Source organism: Corylus avellana, chromosome ca9 (assembly GCF_901000735.1).
Source record: "Corylus avellana chromosome ca9, CavTom2PMs-1.0".
Classification (NCBI taxonomy): Eukaryota; Viridiplantae; Streptophyta; class Magnoliopsida; order Fagales; family Betulaceae; genus Corylus; species Corylus avellana.
Genome location: NC_081549.1, coordinates 6,140,516 through 6,155,007, shown reverse-complemented (window position 1 = coordinate 6,155,007; position 14,492 = coordinate 6,140,516). Strand labels below are relative to the sequence as shown.

The window sequence follows — 14,492 nt, the reverse complement described above, 5'->3', positions numbered from 1 at the left end:
ATAAATTCAACTCCAACTGTCTATCACCCTGTAGTCCTCCATCATCCAAACATCAACGTCCATGCCCTCATTAGTAGTCGCAGAAACACATAGTGTTCCTCCAAAAACCTCTAAAGTCACATTCAGATACAATTCGAGCGGAAACGTTCACACTCCAAATTTCTCAATGGTGAGATCGAATATGAGAAGAGTTGTTGATCCAGGTGAACTTTTAACCAACCAATAGAAAGTACCGTTGGAGAAAGCCGGCCCAGACAAAATAAATGACTCATCCTCGTAAGGCCATTGATCTTCTACTTTTCTCCAAGAATGTGATTTCAGACTATATACCATAATTTCTAAGGGCTCCAAGTAGTGATTTCACAACTTGCACAAATACAATTTTTAAAACCTTGTAATCATTGTTGACTGAGTCATACCCAAATGCTAAATTGAGTTGAACTGGGTTATACCTGAATGCTGTTATGATTTGGTTGAGCTTATCATAGTCTACATCCAGCTCATTGGGCAATTTCTTGTATTTTTTTTATTGATGGGTTCCAAATCAAAATTTCATAACTATATTTCCATCCACGATAATCATATTTGCAGATGCAAACCAAGCCGTTGCAACATCTTATCACTGAAGTTTCGTTTAGGTGTTCTTGACCATAGAATGGTGGATAGACCTTCACGAGGTTGCCTAATTCCTCGTTGGAAAACTTTACCAAGAAGAAATCCTTTGGCCAATAACGTGGACATGCATGCACAATAAGACTACGTTCTCTGTTAGTGGCGAGATTCATGCTTATGAAATTTGGGTTGTTGATTAGAGCGAACCATGGCTTCGAAACACACTGAAAACGCAGCAAAGACTTGATGGGTAGTAGAGAAAATATTTGGGTGATGAAATTTTGTGAAAGTAGTATTGACATCTTTCAGTTGATCGTGAATTCTCCACTGCAGTCCTTTCTTATCTTGCGCTACTCGCTAAAATAACATTTTACTCCCTAAACTCATTTTCCGTTAAATGACTTAACGAAAACCGTTAGATTGCCACATCACACCCAATAAAAATAAGACACGTGTTATTTTTTATTTATGCTTTTAAAAAATAACAAATAAGCTTTTCCACGTCATGTTGAGGCTTCAACACACACTCCATGTCAAATTAAATAAACATAATCCCTCTATATCCCTTGTGCCAGCGTCGTCTTCATCTTCTCCAACGATTCTTGCCGTCGTCTTCATCTTCCAATGAGTGTGATCTTCGATTTGTGAGTTACTTTGAGATTTTTGGGCATCTGCATTTTTTGATTAGTGCATTTTTTTGGCAGTCTTTCTATGAAAATTCTGATTTGTTTTTGGACATTGAAGCATCTTCAAAAATTGTTTTTGGGCATCGGAAACAATCTATTCCTCTCTCTTTCTCTATGTGTGTCGTTTTTTTTTTTTTTTTGGAAGATGAAGACAACGGCGGCAAGAATTAATGGGGAAGATGAAGACGACGGCATGAAGACGAAGATGAATACAACGGCAAGAATCGTTGGGGAAGATGAAAACAACGGTAAGAATTGTAGGAGAAGATGAAGATGGCGGCAGCACAGGAAATATAGAGGGATTAGGTTTATTTAATTTGACGTGGAGTGTGTGTTGAAGCCTCAAAATGACGTGAAAAAGCTTATTTGTCATTTTTTAAAAGCATAAATAAAAAAGAACATTTATCTTATTTTTATTGGGTGTGATGTGATAATGTAACGATTTCCGTTAAGTCATTTAACGGAAAATGAGTTTAGAGAGTAAAATGTTATTTTGGCATACCCTAGAGACCTATAAATTATTTTTTAAACTACAGGAAGTGATTTATAAATTATGCCAACCATATGAACTAATTTTGCATTTATCCCCTCTATCTATCTATCTATCTTGAACAGAAACACGAAATTTTGTTGTTTAAATGAATGGAACGAGCATCAATGCTATCAATTGTACAACAGAGGAATGTCTAATCCCAGCCTGCAAAGGAAAACAAAACACCAATAATAAAGTTTCCGTGAAGCACCAGGAGTAGGAGAGCCGGAGAGGTGTCTTGCGGCGCAAAGAATTAAAACCAAAACACCAAACCCTAGGGCCACGTGTCACGTGTGTGTTGAAATGAGAATCAGCACTTGTCGGTCCAGAATATGTCTAAAGGTACATAATATATATATATATATATATATATATATGAATTCTTTTCTCTCAAGGAAATAAAGGTGACGTGGACTAAGTGCCCAAAATAATTAGTTTAAGGATTTGTTTAGGATTGCGGTTTCAATAATTGCATTTTTAAAATCGATACTTTTTACAATCATAAAGGCGTTTGGTAAAATATGTTAAAAAATATTTTTTTATCAAATATTTGTTATGCGAAGTCGTGATTTTGGTTTAAATTTGCGTTTTTTCAAATAAGTACCCCCTAACTTGTTTATAAAAATCGCAAATTTTTTTCCTATTTTAAATTAAGTGTTTTTTAAATCGCAATGCCAAATACCTTACATTTTCTAATATCTTTTAAAAACATAAATTATTCTTGCGAAATCGCAATTCTAAACGCACCATAAATAATATTACTTTGTTGGCCATCTATGTTAAATCACATCAATAGATGACTCTTTCCCCAAGAATCCCAAAGTCATGGCTAAAAAGTTGTTTTTGCAAATTATATCTTTTTGTTTGTCAAATTGTATCCTTCACGTTGTTGTATTTCATCGCCCAATTTAAATCGGAATTATGAGTGTGATATTTAAACTTTTCTTAGGCTAATTAGTTTCTTGTTTAAACTCATAATCAGTGATGAGGGGGAGTTAAAACACTTATTCCTCTCTAACCCAATTAAAAAGTACTATCCTTCATGTTTTTATTTATTGACTCGTAGACTCACATTTTCATTTGTAAAATTGTAGTGATTTTACATGCTTAATTGAGGAAGCTGTGGATACTAACCCATATACACATGCATAGGGTAGTCTCTATTTTGAAGGCGGACTTGAGATAAGTCGGTTTTGTTAGCTTAGTAATGTATATATTTATGTCGCATGTGACACTTTTTGTTAAGGTTTAAAGTAGTAATGACATTATGATGTGTTCTTAATGGGTAATTCAATCGGCTAGAGACTACGTCTTATGAAGTGTAGATCACTAATTCGAATCCTCCTCCCTCTCTTGTGCGGACATGTCAAAAAAATAAAAAATTGACATTATGATGTGAAATAGCTATATATGATTTTTATTTAATAATGAGTATTGTGTTATAAAAGAAAGAAAAAAAATTTATTACTCTTTTCTGCTACGATATTATAAGGTATAGTATTATGGACACGACCATGTCAAATTTTAGATCTTTTTTTTTTTTTTTTCCGAGCCGGAGCGTTACACATATGATATACGTTAATAGCCAATCCATCATTATGTGTAGTGTGGGAGTAATTAAGCGTTACCACACGCCTTTGCGGTGGGATGGAAAATGGCTTTGGGCTAGTTGCCACCATGGGTGCCCAACACAAGTAATTCTATAGTCTCTCTTGTGTCCCTAAAAAAATGATGTGGCCTTTAAAATTACCATTTGATCATTCAATAATAATCAATCACAAGCCCAATGATGATTTTAAGAGTCAAATCATCATTGGAGAGACACAAAAGTGACACAAGAAATACTTGTAATATTACTCGCCCAACACTAACTACAGTTAATGTTGAGGGGTCACGTCTAAACATTCAATATTTGAGCAGCGTTTTCAACATTAAAAGGATTATTGAAAATCTTGCCAAACGACCCAATATACCTCTTAATCTTTTCAATGGTGGCAAATTTTTTGTTAACCCTGAATTATTATTATTATTATTTTAATCAGTATTTTTATCTTGTACCAAATAACAAGAACAAAATTTTTTAGGTTGTACCAAATAAAAAAAAAAAAAGGAGTTTTAGGTTGAAAAGAAGTAAACATGTTTTTATAAAAGTTGGAATGCTAGACTATAGTATGAAGGCTGGCATTTGTGTATGGCTTTTTGCAACATCCTGTACTGCTTATAATGGGTTAGCAATGGGCAATGGGGCTGTAAAAAGAATAGTTAATGGCAAATTTATTTAAGAGTGACTTTGATAGTTCTCATTCAAGAATATTTAGAGATGTTTTTCACTATGATTATCCGTTGTTGAAATGCTCCATACAGAACTGTGGACAGAGGTTTCAAGTTCTTTCAACATGTAATTTCTCTTTTTGTTGTAATTGATTTAGTCAATATATTTCTTGATTTTTTATTTACTAATATGATCATACAAAAGATGGTATTTGAGATGTAACCCCATAAGTTGAAAACTAGTTGTGCACCATTCTATCCTCTCTCCCGAAAAACCCAAAGTTCCCCCTTCTTTATAAACCTCACCCCTATATCTCAGTTAGGTTTTGCTTTTCCCTCCTCTCCACTCCTCAGCCTAATGAACTCCTCTCCTTCATCCTCCCGTGCTTTCCCTTTATCCTCCCCCTTTAGGTTTTCTACTTTTATGTCTAAGAGAATTTACAAGAAAATAAATAAATAAATAACACCTAAGAGATTAATCCAAAAATCCCACCCACCATTCCAGTAGACAATGTTTCCCATCAGTCAATGAAGCTATTCAATCATCTTTTACGTGATGCAGGGGTAGGAGATGTGAAAATGGTGAATGGTAAATGGCAAAGTAAAATACTTCTGATGAAGCTGGTTTCGATGTCAATTTGATCTTAAGAGGAAGAAGATGAGAGTAAATTAACATCAGATGTAAAAATAAAAATAAAAAAATAAAAAAGAACTCAGAACCTGTATCAGTGTCTTAAACACCAGAACAAGTCATCAAAATCTAAGATAACCATCATTTGGGAGCAATTCAGTGGTAAAAGATTATCTACTTCCAATTCCATAGCAGCATACATGGTGATCCTGAAGAATATGAAGTTCAGAATGGAAGATGCATCGAGGTTCATGAGTCAAGCAAACTCTCTTTAGTAATCTACTTCTGATCTTATAAGCAGCATTCAAGATGAAATGGCTTCAATTCCAACAAACGAAGAAAATAACTCCATACCAAGAAAACCCTTCATTCATGAAAATAACTGACCTCATACAGAAAACTCTTCAAACATTATGCACTCTTGAAATCTCTTCTCTTTTTTTTTTTTTTTTTCTCTACATTACGAAAAACAATGAGAGAAATTGAATAAGAATCAACTAAGGAAACTATGAAAGCTAAAATTGGAATTTCTGAAGATTATTGTGTACCGAATTACAAAGTACTCATCTCCAATACCGAACAAGAAGAAGATGGGGACTGAAATACTCAGCAGCCCCGTCGCACCTCCTCATTACTATATTTAGAAGAATGAAAATTTTATGCTGTTACTCGCTGCAAATAAGTTGTATTCTTCCATAGTACTCTCTTTCTTATTGGAAGTATGATCACTCTCAACATGATCTGTTGGATATTCTTCAGAAAAATCCCCAATCATCCCTTCTTTCCGAGGCATGACATTGGATTTACATTCAGTTGAAAGGGCAACCGGCCCGCCAAAATGGAACAAGGAAAACCCAGAGTTTCCCATATGCAATTTGGCAGAATTATCAACTTGCCCAGCTTCTTCATTTCGTGGTGCTTCTTTTGGATGGGGTCCAGCGGGAACTGCCTTTTCTGTATTAGCTTCATTAGAAGCTTCTTGTCCTGCACCTGGCTTAGAGATCTGAGTTTGCACCTCAGCATTTATCCCACTAGCTTTCGCAATTGGTTGATAAACTGGGACCGGGCTAGGGTTAAATAGAGGGGTAGCTACATGCTGCAGATGACCATACTGCATGCAGAAGCGCGAGTTTCCATTTACACCATACCCAAGAGGTCCTGCATATAGATAGTGGTTGGGATGGGAGAAGGGCATTAATCCATTAGCATGAGCTGCTGGCCATGAAACTGGGTTTTGATGGTAATAGCCCATTGTTGAAGGAGCTTGAAACACTGGAAAGTGTATGTTTTGGTTATGCATTGGAGGAAGCATGCGTTGATGTTGAACACCCAAGCCAACCGCAGACAATCCATTATCAAAATTTTGGGAAATTCTTGGTGGTGGTCTCTCGTGAGTAATACTTCCTGCTCCGTCGAGTGAAAGACCAATTGATGCCCTGCTTCCCATGACCTCCCCGCCATTTGAATTTTGATTTTTCTCCATCCTAACTTCATGACACTCTGAGAAGCCATTTTGAGCACTTACCTCCCTTCCTTCTGATTGCTGGCTGGCATCTTCTGAATCCGTTATGGAAGAGGATTCCAGATTTCCATGGCTTGAAGAGGCTGTATTGCTGTCACCCTCACTTAGGCATGATGAGAAGTTATCAGAACTGAATGTGCTACTCACAACGGGATCCGAGGTTATGTTCGGTGCAGATTTAGCAGAATTCACTGCAAAACTGATAGGACACGATCCAATTTTCTCAGAAGCAGAATCAGTTGAGTTGCAAAGGCTCATCGCTCCTACGTTAAGTCCATTCTCGCAGGCCTCATCAGTTTCATTGCTAGAGTTTCCTGATTCCTTCGAATTATTATCCTCCTGATCAATATCAGCTGAATCTCCACTGTTTTCATGACAACACATGTCACCAGATGACTTGAGAAGGTTATTATCAGGTTCTGCCCCTTCAACCTTGAAAGTAGTTGAAGTCAAGGTAATGTCAGAGTCTGAGTTACTCCGTGGATACTTCTTCTGTGATTCCATGGGTTCCCAAACTTTCTTGGAATAGAGCACTTCTTTGCCAGGAGGATTGTTCCCTGAGATGACTTTGTTTTTGGGTCTTCCACAACCATCACGCAAATATTCAATTGGATTATACTTGTTACCACGATAAAATTGTTTGGACATATCCAATGCAGATTCTGACTTACAAACAGATTTGGTCTCCCGACTTGCTCTGATCGTAGAAACATGTGGATCAACCCTTGCTCTATAGTCATTGTTTTGGTTACAGCTGCAAGAATGAAGGTCATATCTGTCACTCACCCTGTTGCTGGAAAACTTATCATTAAACTTAGGGCCACAATGTCGACCATTGGACTTTGGAGCATTCATCCTCAACTGCCTACTGGATCCATTTACACCCCTAGAAGGAATCTCAAAATAATCACCACAATATCTTGGCTCAGATCTATTAGACACAGCCCCACATTCTGCAGCTGCATATCGGCGTCTGTCAGACCACTTCAAAGATGCATCCAGTTGAACTTCTTTCCGAAATTTTAGTCTCCGACGGGAAAAATTTGAATGCTCAACTGTAAAAGAACCACTCCAATCTTTCACATAGGTAATTTCCCCATCAGGACTATCATATGAGTGGTCTTGCATTCTCGAACTAACATAGCCATTTGAAAACTCCTCTTGAATATCAGGACATCCAGGCCTGGAAAGAATGTTCTCACCTTCGCTAACTGAATCCTCAAGGATGACATGATTATTTGGCACCACATCAATACTTTGTGATGAGTCTTCCTTTGAGGCATCAGGACAAACGGGAGTTAGATTTGATTCAGAGCATTTTTGTTCTTTATCCTTTTCTTTCTCTTTTAATCTTTCTTTTCTTCGGAGCTTTTTCTCTCTTTCTTTTGTTCTTCTCCTCTCTTTGCGTTCTTCTTCTTCACGCTTTTCCTTTTCTTCTTCTTCAAGAAGTTTCATCTGTAGGGAAAAAACACATTACTGTGAGAAGAATTTCTCCCAAGGGAGTATCGCTAAACTCTTATCCTTAAATCCACAAATATCAAGACCTGTTTTTCTAATGTAATGATTTCTTTGCATGCAACATGAACACGTTCTTCCAGCAGTTTTAGCGCAAGGCAGACAAAGATGCTGTGTGCATTTTGGCGTGCTGTTCCTTCTCTGAAAGCCTTTTCAACCTGAAAGAATAGCATCATAGAATCAGATAGAGAACAAGTTACATTCATCCACACACAAAAAACAAAAACAAAAAACTGCACTTCCACAAGAAGCATATAAAGAGAAGATCTACAACATGGTGCCAGCCATCTCTTTTGGTATAGATAGTAGAAGTGATTACAACGTATCTTGCAATAATTTTCACCCTTTAGACATACTACTAGACTAGTTGCTGAACGTTAGAAATCATTGTATTTTTAGTCCTGCTTCCCCAAAATCTTTTAACATTTGGAAGCACTTTTTCATCAATTCAACTGACAATTTTGTTCTGTGAAGGCAACTAAAGTTGCAACCATCTGCAAACAAACATGTGCCATACTACCTCTTTCTCAACAATTAAAGGTTTATTTGCCAGCTCATGATGCACCTCTTGTACTTGGAAACCCTTTTACATATACCTCCACAGTATAAATTTACTTCCTCCTATCAACAAAATCTAGCTGATAACCCTTCCTTTCCACAACCCATATTTTTTTCTCATGGACATTATCACATGTAACTAAAGTTCTCAAATACGTTGTGGAAAATGAAAGTCCTTAACTTATGATCATCCCTTGAAGTAAACAGCTGGAGAAGGCAAGGAAAAAAGTATATAGACAGACTCAAAAAGCAAAAAGGTCGTCAGCAGATTGAACATGCCTGTTCCTTAAAAATAACAGTTGCGGCGTCTAGAAGAAACTCTCGAGCAAGTTCAGGACTCTTCGCATGTTTTTGGGGGCGGGAGCATTCTCCATCCAGCTCATTGCCGTCCTTGTCCATGGAATCATCATCCTGAAGTAGGCATAACATAAAAGATAAATATAAATCTTGCAAAGCATATCCTTTGTAAATGTTTCTGAACAAAAGCAACAGATTTTAAATGCATCTAAAGAAGTTAATTAGCCCTACGGAGATAGAGCTACCTCTTCTTCCTCAGCTTCTTCAGCATGCTCAAAAAACCTTCTGATACTTTCCCCTCTTGTGATGGTTACAAAACCATCCCCAACAACGAGTCTGCAATGCACACATTGTTGACCCTTTAATGCATGAGCTTTTACAGAAAGCTCAGTGCAGCGGCCATCTAACTTCCAAGCTTTTAGGGTAATAAAGCATGCACTTAAACAACCAAGATCTAGGCCACTGACTTGAACATTTCCATCCAGTCCAACATTTTCAAATTCCAGAATATCGGTTTTCCCTTCCCCTGTTCCAACTGCCCACTCAAAGTGATGGTATGTTCCTATAGTGTCTGCAAAAGTTTGGTGCCAATCAGCTTCAATTGTGTCATCGGATACCTGAGAAAATCGAAAAGAAGATTTTGTCATAATAGTCACAACATCTAGACTAGTCCTCACAAAAAGCTCCAAAATATTTGCCAAGTTATCACAACCATTATCTGAGCCAATTTCTCTTTGAATTACTAAGTTGAAATTTACAAGAATAATAACAACAGGGTTCAGAGAAAAGAAAAGAACTTGAAGGAATAGGGAAAGCCACACCTCATATTGAAAGGCTGTATCTGCAACACAAAAACAACTAGTGCAACGAGGTTCTCTCCGCAAGCGCTTCAGCTCCTTTAGCTCCTTGAACTCACGAATGACATTCCTTCTACAATCTCTGCAAAATCTCTTGCTATCGAACCTGTAGATGAATATCACACTCTTAAGAAAAACAGACTAATCTAACATGAAATCTTTATAAATAATATGTTGCACAAGTATAAAGACTAAATGGATTAGGATGTAGGAGAGATTGCCAGTTATGCAACTAGCTGCTGTGCAACAAGTAGGAAAAAACAAGCCAATGACCATATGCAATACACAAGAATTAAGTTTTCAGCTTCTGAATATTACAATTAGTTCATTAGTTCTTATTAGAAGTCATTTGTCTTTCTGCAGAAAAACCACAAGAGATCAACTAGAGCAGAAAGTTGTTCAGATACACAAATAATAAACAATCTCTTGGCCTAGCTCTCACCCTTTAAAACCCTCAAGCATGCACTCATCAACGAGATTGTCTTTTACACATCTTCTAACAATTATATCACAATAATCTTGTTGGAAGTATCAATTTACACTACTGGTGGTAATTATGCATTTTCCTAATTGCTTTCATGTCTAGCCTTAATCATTGACAGAGACAAGGGAGTGCGCTCCAGAAAAATCCTAAACATTTAGCTTAGCAATCTCCTTCAGAACAGAAAATGGATTTCACCCTTCATGACCCTTCCATTGTCCCTATAGAATAAACCTTGATAAGAAGCATTGCATAGTGGTAAAACTTTGGTAAGTGACAGTCCAGTAGGGGGAACTTATACCATGGTTCTTAAAGCTTTTCCCATTAATAATGCCTTTCACAGTCTCCTAAAATGGTGCATCTAACAGTGCCAAACTCCTTGATGGTTAATACCATAATCAGCAACTTATTGGTTTAAGAGAAATAGGGGAAAGGTTTGAGGAAAGAAATGGCAAGGGAAAGGTTTGAGGACAAGAACTTTAGCCTTTCGTTTAAAAGAAATAAAGCAAGGGAAAGAAATGGTAAGAAACATATTTCTGGGCGGCCCACCAATTGATTCCTTGGCTCAACCAGCAGAAGCTGAGCAAATGGCTCATGTGATGCATTTTTCAATATTTCTCCTGTTTTAGTCAGCAAGTTAAATGGTACTCATACTCCATTGTGAAGGAATATTATAGCAGAACTACTATATGGGTATTTCTTTCCTTTCTTCTCACTAGATAACCAATCATTAACAGTTAGATTTCCTTCCTTAGCATTTCATTCAAACCAAACATGCTCAATTCCTTACCTTTTCCCACTTTTCCTCACTCTTCTCCAGTTTTTCTTTCATTCCACAGTTCAAAACCAACAAAGTGCAAGTCCCAAATACTTTGGATAGTGGCTTTATATAATTGAATCCTCAAACTTCCCAAGCGGCAGTCAAGAATCAAGATATCTGCTACCTACCGGACTCCTCTGATATCAGCAGGGCCTTCCCCTGGATGTCCCACAGAACCCCCAGCTGCAGGATCATGCCAAGATAAAATCAAACAAACTAACTAAAACCAGGTTCAGTAGAAATTAACTGAGAAGATTGATTGCCCACACAAACAAACATTTAGGATGCTCCCTGAATGCAGCTTATGTAATTTCTTATCTTGACCAACATTCATGGCTCTTCAAACATTGCATGATCCAACTGTATTTTCCTTTTCCCCAAGGGAGAATATAAATAACATTGTTGAAACAAAATATGTCACTTACAAGCAAATAATTCCCTACCGCTCTTGAAGCCTGCACTTATCAAACATCCTAACTGAATGTCTATCAGATATTCGATTGTAATGTTGTCCATATGATAGATTGGTAATTTGTTTCAATATACCTGCATATTTGTGCTAGGAATATCAATTGCCCAATAACTTGATGGACTTCCAAGGCATGTGAACCAGAAGACAAGCCTCGAAAAAAAAAGGATGGTTTTAGGACTACTTGAATCCTTCTAAGCCACACAAGTGTGAAAATTGAATTCTTACATGCTGCCAAATTAAGCTTTCTGTTCTTCTGCAACAATTTTACCAGGAATGACCACCTCCCATGTGAGAATTCATCTAACAGTTTCGCATGATAGCAACTCACTTATTTACCATCAGTTATCATGCATTTTTCCGCTAATATAGAGCAAATGTTACATATAATGAATAAGCATATAGGAAAAACACCTGTACATAAGCCTCTCAATAAAATCCTCTTCCTTCATCCTTAGAAGAGACTGCCGGGTTTCTTCTCCAAGGGCTGACCAGAAATCCACCAAAGTGTCACAAGAAAGCCTGGCAGTGTGCAGTGCACATGTTTCCCTTGTTCCATGGCCTCTGCCATAACTCGCAATTCCTTGGCTTATCCAACCCCGGCCACTCCCACCACAGGCATCAGGATAAAGCAACTCGCGTTCCCGTTCCCTCGCACGGGCACTGTCAAATACCTGATTCAAGCATAATGTCAGCTACTAAATCGTAAAATAATAGTTTAAAAATCTGACTGAACAATATGAAATTACATTTTGGAGCCCCTTAAGGGTCTTTGAATACAAATAGCAGTCCATAAGTGTCAATGACCCATCACGTGTCGTGGTAAGACCTCCCCAAGGATGGACGGATGGATCTTGAATTTCATCTTGGCAACCATTAGCAATACTCGAACCACCACCGTTTTGATTTTTTGAGGCTCCCTGTCTATTGCATGGAAGGTGCCCACCTGCTCCCTCCTGATGCAAAGACTTTCCATACATGACAATCTGCAAAAAACCTTCGAGCAGTAACCCATTGCATCTAGAGCAGTACATATTCTTACGCGCTTGCTCAAAAAGGGTTTGCTTGTCAATCCTCAGAAGCTCCTGCCGAGCTTGCAGCAACAACTCACTCCAGAACTAAACCAAAAGTAAAAGGCACTTTATTAATGACTAACGACACCATCTCATACGTTGCACACAAGCTTAAACAACCACGTACTTATGCAACACGTGAGTCAAAATTTGCAATTATTGCCATAAACTTGCTATCTCAAATGCAATCATTGATAAAGTTAAGAAAATCCAGAACCTCTTTTGATCGATGGATAGGAATTGGCATGTATTCCAAGATGTACAGAAAAATATTCTATTTCCAGTTTTTAAGCGCATGTTTCTGTTTATGAACTTTGGTTTACTTTTAGCAGAAAGAACAGAGATGCATACAAAATTCCAACACGAATTACATTCTCTTATTCCAATTTCTAAGAATCCCAGATAATGACATACCCAAATGAATCGTTATATCTTATTCTTTGGCCACAGATTTCTTTGCAAACAGGCAAGCACTAGTGTGTCATTATCAATTGGAAACACAATCCTAATTTCCAATTAATGTTAACAATCCATATGCATATCAAGTCAACATATGTAAATAAACAAAACATGAGCTAGACTATCTAAAATGGATCTGATAAAAATCAAACACACACAATCCAATCAAAATAAAGCCTCCATCTACAATCAAACATCCAAACCCCACAAAAAACGCACTGTCTAAATACCTCGCACCCCAAGATCCAATCCAAACTCAACCGACCCATCAAAATCCACATAAAACCCATTAAAAAACAATGATCTAAATCGAATTTCATTGATAAAAAGAAAAAAGGAATCTAGTACCTTCTGGAGCTGGTTGTAGCTAACATCGTCGGCATGCTTGGACCAAAACCCGTTGGCCGAGAGCGTATACGACGCCGTTGAACCATTGCTAAATTGGTCATTTCTGTGCGCTATTCCTGGCATTTCCTTTTCTCAGGTTCTGGTCGTAAATTCGTTCACCAATGCATCCATTCCTGTCCCTCAAACACCACCAATTTCCCGACCAAATCCGATCGAAACCCGAAGAATTCAATCGAATCGGATTGCAGACATGCTCAAATTAATTTAATTTCTTTTTTTAAAAAAAAGAACCGATTTAATTCTGAATACAGATCGAAGAGTCCCCGGATCCAAACGGTGCGTTCTGGAGGTGAATCTACGAAGGATTGTATCGGAGGGTGAGAGAATATTGGGAGAGATTAGAGAGGTTTTGCTCGTTGGACGATGAGATTTGGTGCTCTCTCTCTGCGTATATATATTGTGTACAGAGAAAGAGAGAGAGAGAGAGAAGAGATTGGCAACGCTGTGGAGGGGTAAGGTTAAAATGGAGGTTAAGATTACTGTTACATTACAATTTAGCGTGGAGGTGACCGGTTGATATAGGTCCGATATTTCATTATTTTTCCCGAAATAGAAAAAAAAAAAATATATATATATATATATATATATATATATGCCACGAGACAACGCTAATAATATCAAAGTTTTTATTTGTTTTTTGGTTTTTTGGTCTTTTTCTTATTTAGTTTATGACTCCTAAATGTGAAAGTGGGGTATATATGCCTAGTTAAACAAATTGGCATTGAGTTAATTGCTCATTTGTATAATGGGTTGGACCCTTGTTTTAGTGTTAATGTAGCACAAAATTGTATAAACCAAAGAATAATTTATAGGCTCTAAGTTTATAATTCTCATTCAATGTAATTAAGAAAAATGTGGATGTAAGATTAACCCTCGTCATACTCTTTTTTTTAAAAAAAAAAAAACAAAACAAAACAAAAAACATCTCCTCTAGTCATACATGGTGGCTGATTTGGTTAGGTGCCACCAAAAAAGAATAATTATGCATAATTGAAGAGTTCACTTCTTCTTTCAATCTCCCTATTTAGTTTGTATTTGTAAATTATGTCAAGGTCTAGATTAATCTCTTCAAAACGGGGACACGATTCTAGGTGTTATTAGAAAAATAGTAATTGGACTATATAAGGATAACTGGATAAGAAATTTACATCGGGATGGGTGCTAAATAATGTCGAGAATATCACTTTCGCTAATCACCCTAAAATTCGGTAAATTTGCCGGTTTTTTCCGACGAAGGGCATTTTTGTAATTAATCACCATAACCAAGTCAGTGACAACGATGAACAATAGGCGAGAAATGA

The 14,492-nt window shown here is 37.1% G+C and overlaps 1 protein-coding gene across 1 annotated transcript; it reads right to left on the bottom strand.

Annotated features, from left to right (window-relative positions):
- Positions 1-5,075: 5,075 nt before the first annotated feature.
- On the bottom strand, positions 5,076-13,654 carry LOC132191450 (uncharacterized). Its single transcript, XM_059606466.1, has 8 exons — positions 13,132-13,654; positions 12,001-12,369; positions 11,666-11,925; positions 9,446-9,587; positions 8,870-9,241; positions 8,607-8,738; positions 7,799-7,927; positions 5,076-7,709 (listed from the first exon to the last, which is right to left on the bottom strand). Exons 1-8 carry the CDS (start codon positions 13,252-13,254, stop codon positions 5,373-5,375), a joined length of 3,864 nt encoding a protein of 1,287 aa, XP_059462449.1. The 5' UTR covers positions 13,255-13,654; the 3' UTR covers positions 5,076-5,372.
- Between the last annotated feature and the right edge of the window lie 838 nt (positions 13,655-14,492).